Consider the following 22,601-nt stretch of genomic DNA (forward strand, 5'->3'; position numbering starts at 1 on the left):
AGATACCACCGTTAGAGCATCGTCCCAAGGCGCAGAGGTTGCTGGTTCAATCCCTGGTCAGGGCACATACAGGAACAGATCAATATTCCTGTCTTTTTCTCTCTCTCACTCTCTCCCTTCCTCTCTTTAAAACCAATAAAAATAAATAAATAAACCTTAAAAAAGGAGCTAACTCATTTTCTCAGAAGGCAGCCTGAACACAATGAGAAGACAGACTAATCCACGAACCGTACTCACAACAAACGTCGAACGCATCCACGGCTTGTGGTATCGATCAAGAGCTCACACGGACACACCGAGGACCGAGAAATTCATATAAAAAAAAGGTAAAAATTATAAACCCGTTAAAAATAACTCACCTCACGCAGGCAAACTGAGTTGGGTGCCATATTGGCAACATTGTTTTTTTTGTTTGTTTGTTTGTTTGTTTTTTTGTATTTTTCTGAAGCTGGAAACGGGGAGAGACAGTCAGACAGACTCCCGCATGCGCCTGACCGGGATCCACCCGGCACGCCCACCAGGGGCGACGCTCTGCCCACCAGGGGCCGATGCTCTGCCCCTCCGGGGCATTGCTCTGCCACGACCAGAGCCACTCTAGCACCTGGGGCAGAGGCCAAGGAGCCATCCCCAGCGCCCGGGCCATCTCTGCTCCAATGGAGCCTTGGCTGCAGGAGGAGAAGAGAGAGACAGAGAGGAAGGAGGGGGGGGGGGTGGAGAAGCAAATGGGCGCTTCTCCTGTGTGCCCTGGCCGGGAATCGAACCCGGGTCCCCCGCACGCCAGGCCGACGCTCTACCACTGAGCCAACTGGCCAGGGCTAACATTGGTTTTTGAGCTGTGATGCCCAGTGTCGGCCAGCTGCAGTGCCGAGAGGAATGCAAATTCATAGGACGCCCTCAGAGAGCAGTTTGGCAAAACTGTTCCCATGTCTTACAAATGTACGTGGTCTTTGTTCTAGTCATTCCTGTCATAATAATTTATCCCAAACAATAATCCTAAATGCCATGGTGGATTGAAAACATATTCACCGAGACATGGGCACCAGCAAACGGCAGAAAGAGAGTGACTATTAGTGGAATGCTTCAATAAATTAATCCCGATGTTGGATCAAGGCAGATATTTAAGAGGATGTTTACTACGGCTTTCAATGACAATGATAAATTCTGTGGCAGTCAGTTAGACAAAACCAAGACGGCAATCCTGTAGTAGACCCTTTCCACACACACACAGAAACGCAGCCGCAGTTTCTTAGTGGCGTTGGACAGATCGGGGCCACATCCCAGCGATGCCACCTGTCTGCCTGCCGTGGGTCTCTGGGAAAGGGTGAATCCTTTTGTACCTCTGTTCTGCTTACGGGTTTGCTCTAAGGGTCCAAAGAGATCACACAGACAAAACAGCCCTGTGTATTCTGAACACTTGTCCAAGGGCAGCTGCCTCCTCATGCTGTTAATTATGCTGAATATGGTGGGGACCCTGGAGCGCACGGAGAGGAGGGAGAATCCACACCCACTGTCAGTTTAAAATATGCATTGAGCCGCGAGGACTTAGAACACAGTCGGTTTTGTCAATTTTTAAAGACAAGTGGAAAAGAGCTGCCTGTCTGTGTTTCCATGAGAGTATGGCGTCTGTCCCTGGCGTGACAATCTTGTTCACAGGGTCCTGTCTAATCTTACAGGGAAAAAAAACCTCACACCAATCTCATCCCCTAGTGACCAACTTATGAAAATCTTGTAATATTTCAACCCAGGTGGGAAATGAAGCCTGGTGTGATTTGGGGGCGGGGGCGGATGACAAAAGCGCCTCTCTCACAATCTATGTCACCGCCAACAGTGGTTCCCAACCCCCGGGCCGTGGACCGGTACCGGTACCGGTCCGTGGGCCATTTGGTACCGGTCCGCAGAGAAAGAATAAATAACTTACATTATTTCCGTTTTACTTATATAATATTTAAGTCTGAACAATGTTTTATTTTTAAAAAATGACCAGATTCCCTCTGTTACATCCGTCTAAGACTCACTCTTGACGCTTGTCTCGTAAGTTTGACAATTATATTTAAAAATACCACAGTTTTTACGCCGGTCACATAATTTTATTTTGTGCATTTATCCGTCCCAACCTAAAGGCCGGTCCATGGAAATATTTTCTGACATTAAACCGGTCTGTGGCCCAAAAAAGGTTGGGGACCACTGGCCTACAACACAGGCCTTCTGAGCATCAACACCAGCAGGGAAGCAAAACGCCGACTCTTGGGCCCCAGACTGAGATTCTGATTGGGTGGGTAGGTCCGGAATGGAGCTGGGAAGTGTGCTTGTGTGCGGACCCTGTAATAAAGTTAGTTAATTTCAATAGAGCTCAGTGCATATGTATATACCATGTACATATGGTACACCCGATGATATACTGATATGTAGGTATATATTATATATATACCTGGAGATGTTTCTATATATGCATATTTTTTCACCTATGTTTATATCTGTCTCACAACCATTCAGATCAAGCTATAGAACACCCCGAAAGCTCCCTTCAATCAAGGACCCCTACCCCCATGCCAGGTAACCATCTTGCTGTGAACACGAATTAGCTTAGTCTGTTGTTAAACATCGTATGGGAACCAGTCTTCCATGTGTAGCTTCCCCTGCTCAGCGTCCTGTTTACGAGATGAATCTCACGCTGCTGTCTGCACGGGTGGCCGCGCCCGGATAACCCACGCCGTTCCTCCGTTCTCCTGCTGGCGGGCAACTGGGCGGGGCACGCACCCCTGCTTCCCTCGTGTGTGCTCAGGAGTGGGGCTGATGGGCGGCAGGACTCACGGGGGTTTAATTCTAGTGGTCACAGCCACCAAGTGGAAACCCACACTTACGTACGGAGTTTCCGGTGCAGGTGGTCTTAGACCCCACTTGGAGAAACACGACGAGGCTAGAAACTCCATTACGTGAGCAAACATCTTCCCTTTAGTTCTCCCTTTCTTGGGCCACCAGCGGGGAAGAGCCTGCTCACCTTGAGACACTGGCTAGGTGACGGGGAGAACAGGGGAGGAGAGAAGTTCAAGATTCGTTGTTGCCTCTTTGGAAGAAATCTTCACAATTTCCTTCCTTTGCCCCAAAGAAGGGGCTCAGAAGTGGGGAAGCCAGGACACTGCGCCATCAGCCAAGCCCCTGCCACCTCAACCTTGGGCTAGAATAGTGTCCGTTTAGAATGTCATGTGCTTTGACGAAATGCTGGTAAAAAGAGATATATGATAAGCTTGGGACCTTGGGTTACCCCTCAGGAGAGCACCTGCCCTTCCACTCATTTTAAACAAGGTGATGGCAAAGCAGTTTCCCCTGCTCGTTCAAGGTGGCTTGCAGATCAATGAGGTGGCGCTCCTGCTAGGCCAGCAATGAGGCAACTGTCCTCTTCGGTTGGCTGGCCATTCCGACACGGACACAGCCCACTTCTCCAGGGTCAGGCCAGGAGGCGAGGCTCCCCGCCGGCCGGCAGAGGCGGAGGAAGCCCGCCTGCGCCTGTGGTGCTGGCCACGCTGGCCCTCCTAGGCCCCTCTGCTGGGGGCCAGCTGCCCTTCCTGCTTCAAGCCCGCGGGCAGGCTGGCTCAGCCTGGTCGCACGCTGCCCCCTGCTGTCTCTAGCCAGCACTGCATCTGGGGGCCTCGGCAACCAGACAGGATGTCTCCAGAAAGGGAAGCCTTCCCCGTGGAGGCAGGCGGCAGTGGGTGTGGCATTACATCCGGGATCTTAGACCCTGAAAGGGGAGCTGTCACCCTCACCCCCCACCCACCCCAGGCGGGGTCTCACATCCATCCTCAGGTTCCCAAAGCTGCCAACAGGACCACGTGGGGCTGGGATCACGTGTTTAAGCTTTTCCCATCACTCTATGATGCGAGACAGACCCCGTCTGTCTAAACTCAAGGCTGAGCGTGTCCTCAAAGCTGACTGGTGTCTGGTTCCTAACCGAGAACCAACCAGCATTTCATTGAATGGGAGGGAATAAATTTGAGTGGACTTGGAATGGATTGAACGAAGACGGCAAGTTAACTCATTTATGTCCCTTTCAAGAGAACTGAACCATTAAGGTCACGGAGCTATAAAGCTCCTGCCGCACGAAAACCTCCCTAGCTCTTTCCAAATAAAAAAGGGGACCTCCTGTCTGACCTGGCAATGTCTGGGGATGTTTGGGGTTGTTATAATTGGGGAAGTGGGTGTGACTGCACCCAGTGTGCAGAGGATGGGGACACTGCCCACAACCCCCTACAAGGTACAGACAGCTGCCACCAGACTCGTCCTGTCCAAACCGTGACTGGTGCTGAGGCTAGAGCCCGATGTCGGAAGTGTCTACAGAGGGGTCAATCAGAAAACCACTCACACGAATCTAGAACTTAACAGAAAAAAGCAGGTTTTCACAGGAGGTTGTAATTGTTCATCTCTACAGAAGGGAAGGAGTCCAAACCAGAGCTTTGGAGGACATTAAATCTTCCCTTGAGTGTTTCCCAGGCATGTCATCCTGAGTACTCCTAGCATTTTTGAGCGTCCTCCCCAACATCAAGGGGCCACTTTGCTCCAGGAAGCCTACCTTGATTCTCCCCACCCCACCCTGAATTCCTTGTGGACTCCTCCTGGTGCACGGGGCACTATCTGTTGTGCACGATCATGAGCTGGCTAACAGCAGCATCCTGCATTCACAGGGTAACGGCTACATGCAGTTTGCTAACTGCCTTTTACACCTGATACCATGCCACACTTAGTGCGCTTGATCGAGGCCAGCCACTGACTTAGGGTTTACCTGGAGCGTCGCATGTAATCGGTGCACAATCCTGACATCTGGACCATCCATTATCCCCACTTTACGGATGTGGAGATTGAGGCACACCGTTGCAGACACTCCTAATGGTCCACTGCACATCCCATCCTTTCTACTCTGCAAGTCAGCTTCGGAAAGACTCCTGCTGTGCTGACGGACAGACCTCAGGGGGCTGATGGAATAAGGGCCCAATGCTTTCGGCTGACAAATGAAAGCCACTTAGGCTCAGAGACCAGAGATGAGGTCACACAGCAACCTGGTGGTCAGGATCTCAGCCCGCCCCTTCCCGGGGGCCTCTCCCCCATGGAAAGGTGGCTCTCACAATCCCCAGTGCCTGACTGGGCTCCCTCTGGCCACCTGCTCAGCCCCCGGTGCCCCACACAGAGTCAGAAATCCACAGTGAAGAGAAAAGATATTTAATTCTCTCAGTCTGATCTCGTAAAGCGCTCAAAGTGTTTTCACAAGTGCAGGGGGAGGAACGGCTCTCGGCCAACACTGACCAGTGATTCCGACACACGAAGACACTCAGATCACCGAGTTTTGTCCTTACTTTTAATTCCTGCACTGAAAAGGAAAAGGCGAAACAATGACAGGTTACAGTGACTGCATCTTTACCTTTAAATTAATCTTTGCTCTTGGGGGCAGGAGGGGGAAAGAAAGACAAGAAAACAGGACGACAGTGAAATGGTGAGCAGGACACCTCCGTCTGGCTAACAAGGGCTCTAATATCCTGGGGACAGCGCCCTCAACCCACTAGCTTGTAAACAATGACAGGCAACAGTTAAAACACATTAAATAAAACAGAAACAACCTCTCATGGTTCCATTCTTAAAATCAAGCACAAAAACGGACAGTGAAATACAAGGTCACGTGTGTGCCCATCTGCTCTGAGGCGTCCTGGAGGCGACCGCGCACGTGGCTCAGGCTCTGGGGCCGTGTGACAGCCACGCCCCACGGACCGCCGGCCCCGCCCAGTGCAGCCTGCTTGTGGCCGGCTCAGGACGCACCCCTCCTGGAGCCGGCAGGAGCCACGGGAGCGGTCTGTGTGCTTTTGAGGCTCTGCCTCTGGAATGTTCCGCACTCGGGCTGTGCTGGGGTCGAGTTATGCTCCACACACCGTTTAAGTGCTCACTTTATTTTTCATGTGCAAACTGTCACTGTCTAAAGCTTTCAGAAGGACGTGGATAGGTAGGGACACCCTGCCAAGGTGAGGGTCCTCGGGAGGCGGGGCCCCTCCCTCCCGAGCGGGCTGGGGGCGCGGGGGCGTTACAGAGAGATTCAGAGAAATGCCGTGTTCTGCTGCGATTCAACTCTAGTCCCTGATTCGGTCCGTCCAAGGGCGGGGTCCTCAGTAGGTGATTGTCCACTCTTTGACAGAGGCGTCGTGGGAGGTGGTGACCAGCGTGTGCTCGTCCAGCCAGGCCAGGCTGCTGACATGGTGTAGCCGGTGCGCGTCTGCGAAGGAAAGACACACTGTCAGGGCGAACCCTTCTTCTCCGTGGGCGTGGGCGACGTGGCCGCCCGTGTGCCCCGGAAACCCACCACGACCGCCGTTACGGAGCCCCTTCCCCTCTCTGCAGAAGGACCAGAGTCTCGAGGACGAGGGGACCGCGGGTGTCCCTATGCTGGCACTAGACACCTGGGGCACTCACTGCCCTACGCAGGACAGCCCCCCCCACGGCACGAGCCACGGGGGACACGAGCGCCTGTGCTGGGAGCCACCACCGCCACGTGTGGAAATGACGCTGTGTTAGATAACATTTACTACTAAACAACATGGATGCTAGAAAAACGTCACGTCCGGGTGTGGCTCACGACGGTTCTCCTGGACGCTGCTGTAACAGAGGGCGCGGGGAGAGGGGTGGAGGTCTGAGCACTGTGTCCCCCAAAGTCTAAGTTGAAAACCTCAGTTCAGGTCACGGACAACAGCGATGATCTTACAGAGACCCAAAGAACCCCGCCCCCCGTGGGGACACAGTGAGCAGTCTGCAACGTGGGAGAGGCTCTCAGCCGGCCACGCTGGCCCTGACCTCGGCCTGCTAGCCCGGAGAACTGTGAGCAATTAAAATTTCTGTTCCATTTAAGGCGCCGTGTGTGGGGGCCTGTTACAGAGTCTGACAGACTAAGACGGAGATGTCAGGAGCGGCCCCGGGACTCGGCACACGTCCTGGACACACAGACACCTGCTCGCACTCAGGAACTCGGCCCCTCTGGGTGCATGGCAGCCGGCAGAGCCCGGGGTTGGATGCGGGAGGACAGCCGCCTTCACCGGATGGCCCCCCTGGAAGGACACACGGACCCCAGAGCCCCGGGGCCAGCCGCCTGGGAGCCGGGGTGGGTACTCAGTCACCTTGGATCTTGACCCTGGTCTCGGGGTCACTCAGGGTCCAGACGTACACCATCATGTCCATGCCGCCGGAGGCAAAGTGCTCGTTGTCTGGTGACCAGGCCAGGCAGACGATCTTTGCATGGTGTCCATAAAAAACATTGTTCTCCTATTGCAGGTGAAAGCAGGGCAGCAGGTCAGGATTCAAGCCGGGAAAGGCTTCCTCTCACCAACCCTCCCGGCCAGGCCGCACCCCCACGCACGGCCTCTTTGTGAGAACCACAGGCGCAGCCCAGCGTCAGGCACCTCAGGCCCCGGACAGTGCCGGCCGCCTTCGGAGCGCTCAGCCCAGCGAGAACGCTGACCAGGGAACGGGGTCGGGAAGTGTGAGGGGGGCCCGGCTCTCCCGCCCCCACAGGCCAGGGACGTGGGCGGAGGCTGCGCAGGGCACTTGCCGAGCGTGTCCCCGCCCTGAAGCTCTGTCACTGGGGGCTGCTAGCGGACTGGGACGGCATCCCATCTCGTTCTGTCCCCAGAAACGGTCAACTTAACCAGTGTCTCTCCAGTCTGCCCTTTCTGGCCGTGGATGCTACTCTTGTGGACGAGTCAGCATGTCTCAAACAGGGCTGGTAACGGCCCACGGAGCCGCTCACAAAGTGGTCGGCGTGCTACCAGGCAGGGGGCTTCCTGGGGCGGGGCACGTGCTCTTTCTCCTGACGGTGTGGGTTACAGGCGAACGCATGGAAACAAGTCCTCCCCTTCACCTGTGCCCTTCGCTATATGTAAACTTATAACAAAGTAAAACCAAGGAACTATTAAATACTAGTTAGCCACTTGTAACCTGAGTATTTATGGGAAAATGTACAGGTGCCCTGCGATGACTCTAAATGCGCCAGAAACTAGATCACTGAATGGATGAGTAACACAGCACGGTAAGTTAATGGGAAAGCCTATGGGCCCATTGTTTGGACTCTGCTGTAGACTTCAGAACTGGTACAAACGTTGAGCGGGGGTTGGCTGGCAGCGAGGAGGGCCCAGGACTGGACACCCTCCCGCTCTGCGCGGCCTGTACCTGTCGCTCAGCCAGCCGGGACTGAACCCTGCCCAAGCACAGTCCCTCAGGTGCAGGCCAGGGCTCGGCTCTGCTAATGAGGCGGGCACGCTCGCCCTCACATACGCCACGCCCTTGGCCGCTGCCCAGGCCCCGCTCTGCTCGGAGCAGAATGAGCTGCCAGGTGCCTTGGCAACCGCGTCCTGTCCTTGTCCACCTCCCGTGTTCCCCAAGCGCTGGCAGTGCTGGCACACCCCGTGCCCCTCTTTACTGGACTTGAAGCAGTGGTGAGACGAGGGAGAGGGAGAGACAGAGCCCAAGCCCGCAGACAGCGAGACCGAGTCTCAGGGGTGGAGGTCAGTGAAGCAGGCCGCCCAGCCGAGCCGCCTGCCCGTCTCTTTCCCAGCCCGCCCTGCGGCTGCCCAGCTCACCAGCTCTGGCCACTCTGACCTATCTCAGCACCAAGGCCACAAGGTCCTGGGCGGCAAGTCCTGTCTCTTGTCATTCACGCTCTAAGGCAAAGAAGCCTTGTGGTCTTGTGTGCCCACCCGGTTGTCGACAACAGGAGGGAAAAGCCAGGGCCCCCACCTGCCGCCCGCACTGCCCAGCACGGGGACAGACAGGACAGACTGCCCACTCACCGAGTAGCCATCAGCGACGCTGAAGACCGTGACCACCTTGCTGGCGTCGCACACAGCGAGGAAGGCGCCATCGTGGGAATAGGCCACGTCAGTCACGGGGCCCTTGGCCTCCAGGAGCTTGCCCTCATCCTTCAGTGTGGTGCCCAGGATGGAGTACAGGCGGACATTCCCGTCCTGCAGGGGACAGGGGACAGTGAGCCACCCGACACAGACACACACACATACAACCTCGGGGAGTGGTCAAGTGAAGGCGCCTGGGCACACCCGCGTCTGGGTGCTCAGGAGTCTGCACATTTTACAAATACCCTGGAAAGTGCCAGTGCAGAGGCCCAGAGGCCAGGCTCTGGGAACACCCGCCCTCCCCTGCGCTCCGTCGCCCTGTGCCCCGCCCCAGCACCCGCCCTCCCCTGCGATCCGTCGCCCTGTGCCCCGCCCAGCACCCGCCCTCCCCTGCGCTCCGTCGCCCTGTGCCCCGCCCAGCACCCGCCCTCCCCTGCGATCCGTCGCCCTGTGCCCCGCCCAGCACCCGCCCTCCCCTGCGCTCCGTCGCCCTGTGCCCCGCCCAGCACCCGCCCTCCCCTGCGCTCCGTCGCCCTGTGCCCCGCCCAGCACCCGCCCTCCGCTGCGCTCCGTCGCCCTGTGCCCCGCCCAGCACCCGCCCTCCCCTGCGCTCCGTCGCCCTGTGCCCCGCCCAGCACCCGCCCTCCCCTGCGCTCCGTCGCCCTGTGCCCCGCCCAGCACCCCGCAGGCTCCCCACACGCCGGGCTCCCTCTAGCGAAACCCCTCTCTCCAGCAAACTTCCCATCCTTGTCGTGGCCAAGGCACCCCTTCTCGGAGAAGGCACACGTCCCCTTTCAAAGGGCCTGTGCCTGCCACTCAGCCCACTGGCTGTCCCCCAGGGGCCCCTGGGTCAGAGATGCCCACAGCTGACTCTGCCCAGCTCCGCCAGCCACAGCCTCCAAGAGGGGCCTGGGCACTGACGCTGGTGGTTCCATGCGAGCTCAGGGAGCAGGACCAGGGTGGACACACCTCAGGCACCGCCCCTTCCGGGTAGGGAGCCCTTAATTTTATGCCTCGGGCATGGCTCTGAGAAGCGAACAGTTGGTGGAAGGAGCCCGTGAGGGTACCAAGGGTGAGCAGACAGCCAGAGCGAGAAGGAAGGCAGTAACGACAGTCCCACACGCACACCGCCAGACACGCCAGGGCCTCACCGTGCCCCCGACAGCCACCGTGTCCCCGCTGGGGTGCACCGCCACCACTTCGGGCTCGTAGCCGGGGCTGTCGATGCTGAAGCACTTCTTCTGATCCTTGAGCAGGACGATCTGGGAACAGCGGGCAGCCAGTCAGAGCGCAGAGGCCCCGGGGCACAGCGCGCAGGCCCGGTCTGGGCTCCGTCCTGCCGTGCAGGGGGCAGGACCCAGCCCCGGGACCCTGAATTACGCTTCCCCCTCATCAGCCAAGGGGACAGTGACAGGTCCCAGTCACAGGGTAACAGTGAATACTAGCTGTGATTGCTGTATCTTCACCACCACAAGACCTCCTGGGAGGTTCGCAGACCCAGTGAATGCGATCGCTGAACCAGCTCCCCTGTGGTTCGAGAACAAAAGCACCGGGAGCGACAGGCCCTGAACCAGCCCTGGGAACGAACACGGCACGTGAGCATTCTAAGTTCTGCTCCCTTGGGTCTGAGGAAACACCTCTGTGACTGTCACCTGCCGTCTGTGAAACACACAACATGGTTGGCGTGTCTCCACAGCCTGGCACCCCATCTCTGAGGAAACGGAGCCCCCAGAGGCAGCTGCCACCAGGCAGTCAGCAGGGCTGGGACCCCAGCCCACAGACTCTCTGCCCCCACAGCGTGGCAGCCCCAGGAGGCGGGGAGCCCGGACGACACTCACAGAAGGCGACCGGGGGCTCCCCGTGCACCCTCCTGCACACCACCCCAGCCCCACTTCCTCCTAGTCTGACGGGGACGCGGCCGAGTCCTCAGGCAGGGCTTAGTGCCCGGGGTCTGGGTCCTTCCGGAGGGAACGGGACAGACATGCCAGGGTCTGATCCCGTCTCGGCCACTACCGCCTATGGGAGAGCTCGTGAGCTGCCTGAGCGTCAGCCTCCCGGGGGACAAGAGCCCGTGTGGCCCAGACCCCGTGAGGATGGAACCAGGCCTCAGGTAGGTTCCTAAGGAAGCAAACAGAACCAGCCGCTACGTCCACGAGCACGAGCCACGCACTTGCTAAGGGTGTTGCGTGTGTCCTGTCCCCAGAGACAGCAGGGTCACCTCCCAAGTACAAAGGAGATGGTACGGAGAGCCCGGCCACGTGCCCTGTCCCCAGAGACAGCAGGGTCACCCCCCGAGCACACAGGAGATGGTATAGAGAGCCCGGCCACGTGCCCAGTCCCCTGTCCCCAGAGACAGCAGGGTCACCCCCCGAGCACACAGGAGATGGTATAGAGAGCCCGGCCACGTGCCCAGTCCCCAGAGACAGCAGGGTCATCCCCTGAGCACACAGGAGATGGTATAGAGAGCCCGGCCACGTGCCCTGTCCCCAGAGACAGCAGGGTCACCCCCGAGCACACAGGAGATGGTATAGAGAGCCCGGCCACGTGCCCAGTCCCCAGAGACAGCAGGGTCATCCCCTGAGCACACAGGAGATGGTATAGAGAGCCCGGCCACGTGCCCAGTCCCCTGTCCCCAGAGACAGCAGGGTCACCCCGAGCACACAGGAGATGGTACGGAGAGCCCGGCCACGTGCCCTGTCCCCAGAGACAGCAGGGTCATCCCCCGAGCACACAGGAGATGGTACGGAGAGCCCGGCCACGTGCCCTGTCCCCAGAGACAGCAGGGTCATCCCCCGAGCACACAGGAGATGGTATGGAGAGCCCGGCCACGTGCCCAAAGCCCCACAGCTCATTCCCTCACCTGCAAAGAGCAGGCGTTAGACACGGGCGCCGGGAAAGCGACCCTCCTCGGAGAAGCACCACCTGCCTGTCTGAGAAGGTGGTCCTCCCGTTCAGCCCGACCACTCGGGCACAAGCCGTCTCCTCCTCTGCCCCCCACTGCCCCCCGGGCCGTGTGCTTAACTGCCCGGTGGGAAGCGTGTCATCTAGGACACAGAATCCACCTCCCACAAGCAACTCAGTTCGCAGAACGCAGGGCCGCGGGTGCTCGTGGGAGCTTTCCTTGGCAGGGCCTGGCCTCCTGCCGGCGGGCTCGGTGCCCCCTGCCTTCCCTGAGCCACACGCCGGGACGCCCAGGTCTGCTGGCAGACGGCGTCTGCTACAGCGCAGAATCCTGGACAAAGTAGGTCAGGCGGGGTCTCAGCACTCGGCATTTCCTTCCAGAAACTCCAAAAGAGAAGGTTTGAGGGGACCTCAATCGTAACGAGTGAGAACCAGATGGCGGAGGGGGATCAGCAAACCCCCTGGCCTGGTGCCCCTGCCACCGGGGGGCCTCGGAAAAGCCCCTAGATCACTGGACGCTTCAGCCTGCTCCTTTAAGACAGGAGCACACAACAGTACAAGGCATGACGTACTTCCCCATAATCCTCCCTGAGCTATTAAGAGGAAAGAAAACAGAAGCTCAGCCTGACCAGGCGGTGGCGCAGTGGATAGAGCCTCGAACGGGGATGTGGAGGACCCAGGTTCGAGACCCTGAGGTCGCCAGCTTGAGCGTGGGCTCATCTGGTTTGAGCAAAGCTCACTAGCTTGGACCCAAGGTTGCTGGCTCGAGCAAGGGGTCACTCGGTCTGCTGTAGCCCCACAGTCAAGGCACATATGAGAAAGCAATCAATGAACTAAGATGTCGCAACGGAAAACTAATGATTGATGCTTCTCATCTCTCTGTTCCTGTCTGTCTGTCCCTGTCTAACCCTCTCTCTGTCTCTGTAAAAATAAAAAAAAAAAAGAAAACTCAGAGAGAGGGTGAGAAAAAGGCCTGAAGTCACAGTTTCCACACTCAAGCGCTAGGACCTAACACTAGTGAGGACACACCGCCCTGCTGTCTCCTGCGGGCCTCACGCCGACAGACGTACAGGGTGGCCTGACGCTGAGTGTAGGACCTGACCAGCTGCCTGGGTTCAAATCCCAGCTCTGCCTCTGGCCTCTGCTCCCTCATCTGGAAGCCGGGGATGACACCACACACGACAGGACTGCCGAGTGGCCCCAGGTGAAGGCCAGCACGGTGCAAACAGCACTCGGTCAGGGGTCTGTCCGAGCTGCTGTCCGCAAGGCAGGAGGGGCTTCAGAGCCTGACACCACCCAGCCGTCGCCGCGTCCTTACCTGCCCGATGCACACCACCACCGTGTACCCGCCGGGGCCGGCAGCTACGCACTTCGGCTGGACGTCCAGCTTCACGACGCCCTGCCCGCTGTCAGAGAGGAGAAGGTGTTACCTGCAGGTCTAGGGGCTGGCGTAGGTGTAAGGCACGGCATCCCCATCTGCTGTAGCCTGCACAGGAGGGGGCTGGCTAACCACAGCGGGGGTGGGGGGTGACTCAAGACCTCGGGGTGTCGGGGAGTTAGAAATCCCGACGGGCACTGGGGCCTGGGAGGGCGCGGGGGGGACAAAGGGAATGATTCCTGCTGCTCTTGAACACGGGGAGGACCCGCCGCCCCGACTGTAGTCAGCTTTGTGTCCTCTGCCCGCCCGAGGGCCTGGTGCTGCCTGGTGCAGACAGAACAGTGCACTGCCCGCCCCACCCCCGTTTTAACCAGTCTTCTCAGCAGGTCACTGAAAATACAACCCCCTACTTTCAGAGGGCGAACGTGGGTTAGCTTTACTTTCAGGCGATACTAAGAAAACATCCCAGAAAAGTTCACACACACAAAAACTTCTTGAAAATGATAAACTGAGGAAAATTCCAAGTAACTAGGCCAAGCGTGGGTCCCAAAGGCTCAGAGACGAGCTGGGACAGGGCACCCAGGTTATGACCCTGCCCTGGGTTTTCGAGGCTCTGGGGGCAGCGGAAAGAGGACCCCAACGTCCGGGTTCTGCACTTATCCCGAGGCCTGATCGACAGGACAGTCACGGAAGGGATGTGGCCACAGCACTCACAGGTTTGCTATGCTCGAGTGCTGTGCCCGCCGTGACGGTCACCAGGAGTCCGTCACGTCTGGGACGATGGTGGCAGCTACACAACTGAACAGAGCGAGGCTGGGAGGGGCGAGCCTGGGTGTGCCCCGCGGCTGCCATGAGCAGGGACAGCACACAGCTTGCTCCCTCCTCGCTCCTCTCTGAAAACTGCCGAGTCACCGTTAAGGTAACAACCCAGCTCCAGGCACTGCCCGTCAGTGGAACCGGTGCAAGCCACGTGCGACACCGCCTCCTGCTGCCTGTCACCTCACCGGCAGATGGCGTGGGGTGCAGGGGAGACCTGTGCCGCCCGGCTTCCCAGGCAGTCCACACCTGGTCACGGTCTGCCGGTCACCGGGACCCTAACTCTGCTCCTGGCCAAGGGCTAGTGACAGCACATGTGCTCAGGACGAGAGGAGCAGAGGGCTGTCAAGCAGCAACGTGACGGATGCAGAGCGCCTGGGGGCGGGGCTCACCTGTAGTCCCGCAGCGTGAGGCTGGTGTACCGCACCGTGTCGTCCATGCTGCAGCTCACCAGCTGCCCACACTCGTCCACGGTCATCCTGGACACCTGGTTCGTGTGGCCCTTCCCAGTGAAGGAGTCATTCTCCCCGGTCTCGGAATCCCAGTAATGTGGGGCGCAGTTAAGGAAAAGCGGGGCCTCTGGGATGGCGTGTGCCCCCCACCGAGGGGTCCCTGCCAACCCCTCACCCTAGGCTGCACCCACTGGGCCTGAGGCGAGCTCCCATGCAGATCCAAGTCTGAATTTCAAAGGCGTCCTGGTAAACCAGCCAGACCGATGCAAGTCAGCTGGCATTTGTAGCCCGGGCACCTCAGAGCCCAGTGAGCCTCCTGCGACACTGGCACAGAGAACAGCTGAGCAGATCACAGACCTGTGCCCACCCATGGAGCCAACAGTGCGGACAGGTCACTACCTGCCCACGGGGGGCCTGGGAGCGGACCAGCGCCTCTCCGAGGGTCCAGGAGGACGTCGCTGTGAACGGAGCCAATGCTGCAGACCGCTCGTCCTGGGACCTGCTGAGCCCAGGACCAGCAGCAGGAGGCCGGCTGTGCCCTGCTGCTCAGCAGACAGACACCAGGTGCCAAGGTTAAAGCCCGGGCCCCCTATCTCAGCAGGGCTGGTCTGTGAGCTTGAGCTCCAGAGGCTGGGGTGTAAGGTGTGATGTAAACGACGGGATTGTTCTAAATCAATGAGTCTCACTTCCAGTGAAGGTTACTGTTCTCTCTGGGAAGCTGGCGTGCCCTTCGCTGCTGACACGACCCTGCGAGGGGAGCCGGCATCCACAGGGACGGAAACCTAAGTGTCTGAGGTCAGCGTTCCGGTGCCCGACAGCAGGGACGCAGAGGAGCGTGGCCATGAGCGGGGAGGCGGGCAGATGAAGGTAATGGGGCGGTCCAGAGCCGAGGAGCGCGGCCATGAGCGGGGACGCGGGCAGATGAAGGTAATGGGGCGGTCCAGAGCCGAGGAGCGCGGCCATGAGCGGGGACGCGGGCAGATGAAGGTAATGGGGCGGTCCAGAGCCGAGGAGCGCGGCCATGAGCGGGGAGGCGGGCAGATGAAGGTAATGGGGCGGTCCAGGCCTGCATGCTCCCCCAGGAGAGGATCCCGGCACCTCCTCTCCCCCACGGTGCTTGCCCTGCACCTTCTTACGCTTAACGGGGCTGAAGGGGACTCGTGTCCCCTCCCCCGGGACTGTGGGGAGCCCCCATGGGCCCCATGAACAAGCAGAGGTCTGCAGACATGAGGCAGGTGTGGGGCCTGGGGAGCTCCCGGTCAGTCCTGCCAGCCGGCAGAGCGGCACAGAGACCGGGAGCGGTCCACACGAGGGCAGCTGACCGACACACAGCCCGGCCGGAGCCAGGCCTGGTGTGGTGCGTGTGGCCGGGCGCCCTGCAGACACAGGCTCAGTGTTCAAGGTGGCCCGGGAGGTGGGGACTGGTGGTGAGGGGCCACAGGTGCCTGTGGGGACCGTCTCAGAGACTGCCAGGAGCCCGATCAGGAGGAGCCTGGCGTTCCGGGTCCACCCCTACTGCCGACAGGCGCTCCGACCCGGGTGAGGCACTTCAGCATCTCAGCTCGTTTCCCCAGTTTCAAAACAAGAGGGCTGCACTAGGAGCTTCCGAGTCCTCCTGAGCCCGAGACTCGCCGAGCGCTGCTGGCGAGGGAGCAAGGCCAGCACTCGAGCCACACACGGCAGGGCAGCACTTGAGGCTGCAGAGTGAGAAGTGACCCGTCAGGCCCAGGCCGTGGCTGCCTGCAGCCCTGTCGCCAGCTGGCCGGCCTCGCCCCTGGCACCCCGAGGTTCCCACCCCCGCCAGTGCCCGGTGCCAGCTCTGAGTCAAAGGATATTAATGTGACCGTCGTGGCTCCCAGAGTAGATGTAGGACTTGCCGCCGTTTTTATGCACCGTGAGGCACTGGATTGACTTGCTGTGACCCTGTAGGAGAGAGAGAGTGCAGGGCGAGCTGAGGACGCGCCAGCCGCCTCAGCGACTCGAAACCGCGCTTGCCGCTGCCACCACCACCTGGCAGAGGCGGGTCCACCCGGGGCGGCACCAGGGCGAACACGTCCCCCAGGAGCTCCGGGCTGCCAGCAAGTTTCCCGAGATGACCCGTCACGGGGGCTGACAGTGGGAGAGGGCACAAGGGCAGGCCCTGGTCACTGAGGGCCCGAGGAGTGTGCCTGGGGGACAGGGACAGTAGCGGGGACAGGGGACGGCAGCGGGGATGGGGACGGTAGTGGGGATGGGGACAGTAGCGGGGACAGGGATGGTAGGGGGACAGGGACGGTAGTAGGGACAGAAACGGTAGTGAGGACAGGGACGGTAGTGGGGACAGGGACGGTAGTAGGGACAGAAACAGTAGTGAGGACAGGGACGGCAGTGGGGATGGGGATGGTAGTGAGGACAGGGACGGCAGTGGGGATGGGGATGGTAGTGAGGACAGGGACGGTAGTGGGGACAGGGAAGGCAGTGGGGACGGGGATGGCAGTGGGGACGGGGATGGCAGTGGGGACAGGGATGGTAGTGGGAACAGGGACGGCAGTGGGGACGGTAGTGAGGACAGGGACGGTAGTGGGGACAGGGATGGTAGGGGGACAGGGACAGCAGTGGGGACGGGGACGGTAGTAGGGACAGAAACGGTAGTGAGGACAGGGACGGTAGTGGGGACAGGGACGGTAGGGGGACAGGGAAGGCAGTGGGGACGGGGACGGCAGCGGGGACAGGGACGGTAGCGGGGACAGGGACGGCAGTGGGGACGGGGACGGCAGCGGGGACGGGGATGGCAGCGGGGACAGGGACGGTAGCGGGGACAGGGAAGGCAGCGGGGACGGGGACGGCAGTGGGGACGGGGACGGTAGTGGGGACAGGGACGGTAGGGGGACAGGGAAGGCAGTGAGGACAGGGACGGCAGCGGGGACAGGGACGGGGACGGTAGTGGGGACAGAAACAGTAGTGAGGACAGGGACAGTAGGGGGGACGGGGATGGCAGTGGGGACAGGGACGACAGCGGGGACGGGGCCCCTCTCATCGTCAGCTGCTGCAGGGCCCCGGGCCAGGCGTCAAGACTGCCACAGCTCAGGCTGTGTCACGTGAGGTCACTTCCTCCCATGTCGCCAGCCCCGTGTGCCTTTTGCTGTCACAACACAGACCCCAGGGGCTCCCACACGCACCCATGTTGAGCTGCACGATGTCCAGGCCCACCTGAGGCCACCTGGTCCTCCCCCCGAGGCTCCTGTGGCCTCCCACACTGTGGCGATGCTCCCGTACCCAGCGCTGGGTTCCCGAGTGTCGGAGGCTGCGGGCCCCTAACTGCGGGAGGCTGGCCCCGCAGGACAGGGAGAGGGCAGGCCTCCGGCCCCGCAGGACAGGGAGAGGGCAGGCCTCTGGCCCCGCAGGACAGGGAGAGGGCAGGCCTCCGGCCCCGCAGGACAGGGAGAGGGCAGGCCTCCGGCCCCGCAGGACAGGGAGAGGGCAGGCCTCCGGCCCCGCAGGACAGGGAGAGGGCAGGCCTCCGGCCCCACAGGACAGGGAGAGGGCAGGCCTCCGGCCCCGCAGGACAGGGAGAGGGCAGGCCTCCGGCCCCGCAGGACAGGGAGAGGGCAGGCCTCCGGCCCCACAGGACAGGGAGAGGGCAGGCCTCCGGCCCCGCAGGACAGGGAGAGGGCAGGACAGGGAGAGGGCAGGCCTCCGGCCCCGCAGGACAGGGAGAGGGCAGGCCTCTGGCCCCGCAGGACAGGGAGAGGGCAGGCCTCCGGCCCCGCAGGACAGGGAGAGGGCAGGCCTCCGGCCCCGCAGGACAGGGAGAGGGCAGGCCTCCGGCCCCGCAGGACAGGGAGAGGGCAGGCCTCCGGCCCCGCAGGACAGGGAGAGGGCAGGCCTCCGGCCCCGCAGGACAGGGAGAGGGCAGGCCTCCGGCCCCACAGGACAGGGAGAGGGCAGGACAGGGAGAGGGCAGGCCTCCGGCCCCGCAGGACAGGGAGAGGGCAGGCGAGGCCCCGCAGGACAGGGAGAGGGCAGGCGAGGCCCCGCAGGACAGGGAGAGGGCAGGCCTCCGGCCCCGCAGGACAGGGAGAGGGCAGGCGAGGCCCCGCAGGACAGGGAGAGGGCAGGCCTCCGGCCCCGCAGGACAGGGAGAGGGCAGGCCTCCGGCCCCGCAGGACAGGGAGAGGGCAGGCCTCCGGCCCCGCAGGACAGGGAGAGGGCAGGCCTCCGGCCCCGCAGGACAGGGAGAGGGCAGGCCTCTGGCTGCTTACACAGTCAGAAAGCCACAAGCATCGCGCCAGCGTCTCCGCGCCCCGGGCCCAGCCTCCCTCAGCCTCCCTCTCTCCTGCAGCCCCCAGGCTGGGCCAGCCTCTCACCTTGATGACCCGCAGGGGTTTGCTGGGGTTGTTTTTGTCCAGGTAATTGATGTACCCAGACAGGGAGATGCTGAGGAGGTGGTCCTTCTGCCACAAGCAGCCCAGCTGCTGGTCCAGAACATTGGAGCCCATGGTAAACGTGGTGACGACAGAGTTCACGTTGACGTCCCAGATTTTAGAGGTCTTGTCTCCGGAAGCAGAAAGCAAATGGGTGCTATCAGGACTCCAACTGATCTGCTCAAACAAAAGTGTGCCACGTGTCAGCGAATTTCAGTGGGAGGGGCTCGGAAGCAGCCTGGCAACGGCGCTCACGTCTGAGCAGGGAGAAGCCGGCAGGAAGAGAGGCCGGGGCCGGGACGGGACAAGCGTCCAGGCCACGTCACCCCGCAACGCTGCACCACCCCGGCCGGGAGCTTCTGCCTGCAATCTGCCTGGATGACCGCACACGCAGGCCCGGCCCGGCCACGACCCCAGACGAGGTCACGACACAGATACTCACAGCGTAGATGCCCCCGTCGTGAGCCTTGCTCCCGCCCAGCGCGCACACCTTCTCCCCTGTCTTCCCGTCGTAGACGTAAATCTGTCACAGAGGCGGGTGTGTGTGAGTCTCGGCAGCGACGCTCTCCCAGAGTCCCTGGCGGGCTCGGAGAGGGTTCATCTGGAGAAGCACTGGCAGATTGTGACTTCTGCTCCACTTAAAGGAGGCAGGGAGCCTTGTCTCCTGTGCTTTGGCGACAGCCCTGTGACTAAGCTGCATTCCAGGGGGTGGGAAGGAGGGAGAGTCCAAGGCCCGCACGCTGAGACCAGCTTTAGTGCGTCTGTCTGCTCTGAACAGCCAGAGGGAACAATCCGGGGAACCCACCTCCATGGCCCCCGCCTGCCCCTGGCCCTCACCTGGCCATCAGCGCTGGCGGTAGCAAATCTGTTCCCATCGGGAGAGAAACGTACGCAGTTGACAAAGCGGCTGTGGTCCTGCGGGAAAGGGGACAGTTACCCATTGGAAAGACAGGAGGTTCAGCCAAGTTCGCTATGTCGCTATTTCAGTGAAATACACAGCCCGCCTCAAACAGCTCCTGCTACTGATGTGAGTTCACAGCCACAGGAAGACTTCAGAGCTTGAACATGTCCCCACCGGCTCTCGGCTAGGAGGGCTGGTGCAGGCTCTGCGCTGGCCGAGGCCTGTCTCTGCCTGGAAGGCCCCTGTCGTCCTGCTGAGAACTCCGTCCGCTACGACCCGACCCCCGACCCGTCCTGGTCCGTGTGGGCGGCACGGCCTCTGCCCCGCCCCCTCCCGTGAGCTCACGCCCCAACTCCTAAGCTGCCCGCCTGCCCTGACGGTGAGGCCACCTCCCCCGTCCCCGGGCCTGGCCCAAGCCCAGCACACAGCAGGTGCTCGGCTGGCAATCAACTGGCACCTTAAGGAAGTTAAACAACGGCTGCGACCTTCACAAGGAATAAGAATCTAAGTCACCAGGAGAAACTACCTCCACGGGTGATTCCCTTTCCTGACCAAGCAAATGAACTCATGCTCTACTCAGCCAAGAAGGGTTCGTGTCCCAGACGGCCCTCTGAAACCCGCAAACGCAAAGCCGTCAACACAAAGCCCGGCCCCTGTCCAACCGGCCCTAGCCGCTCTCACACCCCGCCTGCCAGCACACGCGTGCCCCCGAGGGCTCACTGCCTCCACAGGGCGGACACTCAGCCTTCAGGGGGACACTGAGGCCCTCCTGTGCTCCTGCGTGGCTGTGGGCTCATCCTTCGGATTTCTTGTGTCCTTTCTTGTGTCCACTCCTCCTGCTGGGAAGGCCAACGCCCTGCCCTAAGGCCCAGGTCCCCTTTTCTAGGTTCTAGTACGGCAGTCGGAGGACAGGGCTTCCCAGCAGCTGTGATCCACCCAACTCAACCAGAGTGAAAATGAGGCAACGTTCCAGCCAGGGGCTTTCAGGCCCAACGGCCCGGCCTCCACTGCTATACGCCCACTGTCCTGTCACTGTGTGCCACGGTGAGGGCCCGGGGCCTCCAGGACCCCGTTACAGGAGACAGCAGCCCTCACTGTGAGGGCCCGGGGCCTCCGGGAACCCGTTACAGAAGACAGCAGCCCCCACTGTGAGGGCCCGGGGCCTCCAGGACCCCGTTACAGAAGACAGCAGCCCCCACTGTGAGGGCCCGGGGCCTCCAGGACCCCGTTACAGGAGACAGCAGCCCCCACTGTGAGGGCCCGGGGCCTCCAGGACCCCGTTACAGGAGACAGCAGCCCCCAGAGGCCGGGCTGCGAGGAGCTGTCTCCAGTTTCTTGTTCAGAGCGCTCCATTGCGCTGGCTCTGGCCCCGGGTAGGAGGCTGGCGGGCACAGGCCCCTGGGTGGACGCACCTCAAGGTCAGATCCGTAACTGCTCAGGCCGCCTGCCCCTGCTGTGCTGTCCACTCGAGGCTATAGGGCAGCCAGCCGCCCAGCTGGGCCACACCGCCCTCCCTCCAGGCCCGGGGCGGGTCAAAGGCGGTGGTGGACGGTCTGAGAGCGCCCTCCACACGCCTGTTCTTTGGATGAGGTGCAAGGAAAGCTCTTGTGTGACAAAACCATGGCTCAAACCCTGGTGCCCGCGGGGACCCATTCCGATGCCATCACCTCTTCTCAGAGAGGCCTTCCCTGAGCACCCGTCTCTGTCTCCTCAGTCCCAGCCCTCGGCGGCCTGACGTGATGGTGACACGCCCATGGCGTGTTCTGACGTGTGGTCTGTATCCCACCGCAATGTCCCCACAGGCCCTGGAACGGGGCAGGCTTCTGGGAATGCCCCGCTGGCCGGGTTTAATGGAGGCTGGATGGACGTATGTAATCCCCACCCCCCAAGGACCAGGTGCGGAGTGGCTTTAGAAACTCCTCCCTATCAGCTTTTCCTGCAATCCGAGCCAAGTGTCCAAATGAGCAGAAGCCTGATGTCTGCTCCTGAAATAGCCCTCTTACAGAGAGGGAGCTCTGAACAGCCCATTAACCAAAAGAGGGAGTGCTAAACATAGCCCCTCTACAGGGAGGTGGGCAGGGTGAACATAGCCCTCTACAGGGAGGTGGGCAGGGTGAACATAGCCCTTCCACAGGGAGGTGGGCAGGGTGAACATAACCTTCTACAGGGAGGTGGGCAGGGTGAACATAGCCCTCTACAGGGAGGAGGGCAGGGTGAACATAGCCCTCTACAGGGAGGAGGGCAGGGTGAACATAGCCCTCTACAGGGAGGAGGGCAGGGTGAACATAGCCCTCTACAGGGAGGTGGGCAGGGTGAACATAGCCCTCTACAGGGAGGAGGGCAGGGTGAACATAGCCCTCTACAGGGAGGAGGGCAGGGTGAACATAGCCCTCTACAGGGAGGTGGGCAGGGTGAACATAGCCCTTCTACAGGGAGGAGGGCAGGGTGAACATAGCCCTCTACAGGGAGGAGGGCAGGGTGAACATAGCCCTCTACAGGGAGGTGGGCAGGGTGAACACAGCCCTCTACAGGGCGGTGGGCAGGGTGAACATAGCCCTCTACAGGGCGGTGGGCAGGGCGCAGAGGAGCGGAGTGCGGCAACATCGTTGGGCCAGGGGGCTCAGACTCGGGCTTCTGACGGCTGCCCTATTGGGCCAGGGCTCACGGCCCCCGCCCCGCCCCAGCGTCCCAGTGGGCTCCCAGCACGACCCGGGGTCCAGCCTCCCCTCTCAGGCTGTCCCCCGTGTGGAAGGTCCTGGGAGGCTGGCCCACTCCTGCCACCGAGTCACAGCCAGGAGCCAGGACTCTGACACTCCCCAGCACCTGCCCTTGTCGCCCCCACCACCACCTCCCCTCCACAATCCCCCCTCACCACTG

The 22,601-nt window shown here is 61.0% G+C and overlaps 1 protein-coding gene across 1 annotated transcript in view; it reads right to left on the minus strand.

The window, feature by feature from the left end:
* Positions 1-5,195: 5,195 nt before the first annotated feature.
* Positions 5,196-22,601, minus strand: part of WDR1 (WD repeat domain 1) — a 36,555-nt gene continuing 19,149 nt past the window's right edge. Inside the window, exons 6-15 of the mRNA XM_066385006.1 lie at positions 19,661-19,738; positions 19,266-19,346; positions 18,767-19,000; positions 16,254-16,343; positions 14,361-14,515; positions 13,093-13,180; positions 10,025-10,135; positions 8,814-8,987; positions 7,146-7,290; positions 5,196-6,250 (exon numbers count right to left, since the gene is read on the minus strand). Coding sequence (XP_066241103.1) covers positions 6,144-6,250; positions 7,146-7,290; positions 8,814-8,987; positions 10,025-10,135; positions 13,093-13,180; positions 14,361-14,515; positions 16,254-16,343; positions 18,767-19,000; positions 19,266-19,346; positions 19,661-19,738 — 1,263 coding nt within the window. The 3' untranslated portion in view covers positions 5,196-6,143. The remainder of the gene's footprint in view (positions 6,251-7,145; positions 7,291-8,813; positions 8,988-10,024; positions 10,136-13,092; positions 13,181-14,360; positions 14,516-16,253; positions 16,344-18,766; positions 19,001-19,265; positions 19,347-19,660; positions 19,739-22,601) is intronic.

This window comes from Saccopteryx leptura, chromosome 5 (genome assembly GCF_036850995.1).
Source record: "Saccopteryx leptura isolate mSacLep1 chromosome 5, mSacLep1_pri_phased_curated, whole genome shotgun sequence".
In the NCBI taxonomy this organism is placed as follows: Eukaryota; Metazoa; Chordata; class Mammalia; order Chiroptera; family Emballonuridae; genus Saccopteryx; species Saccopteryx leptura.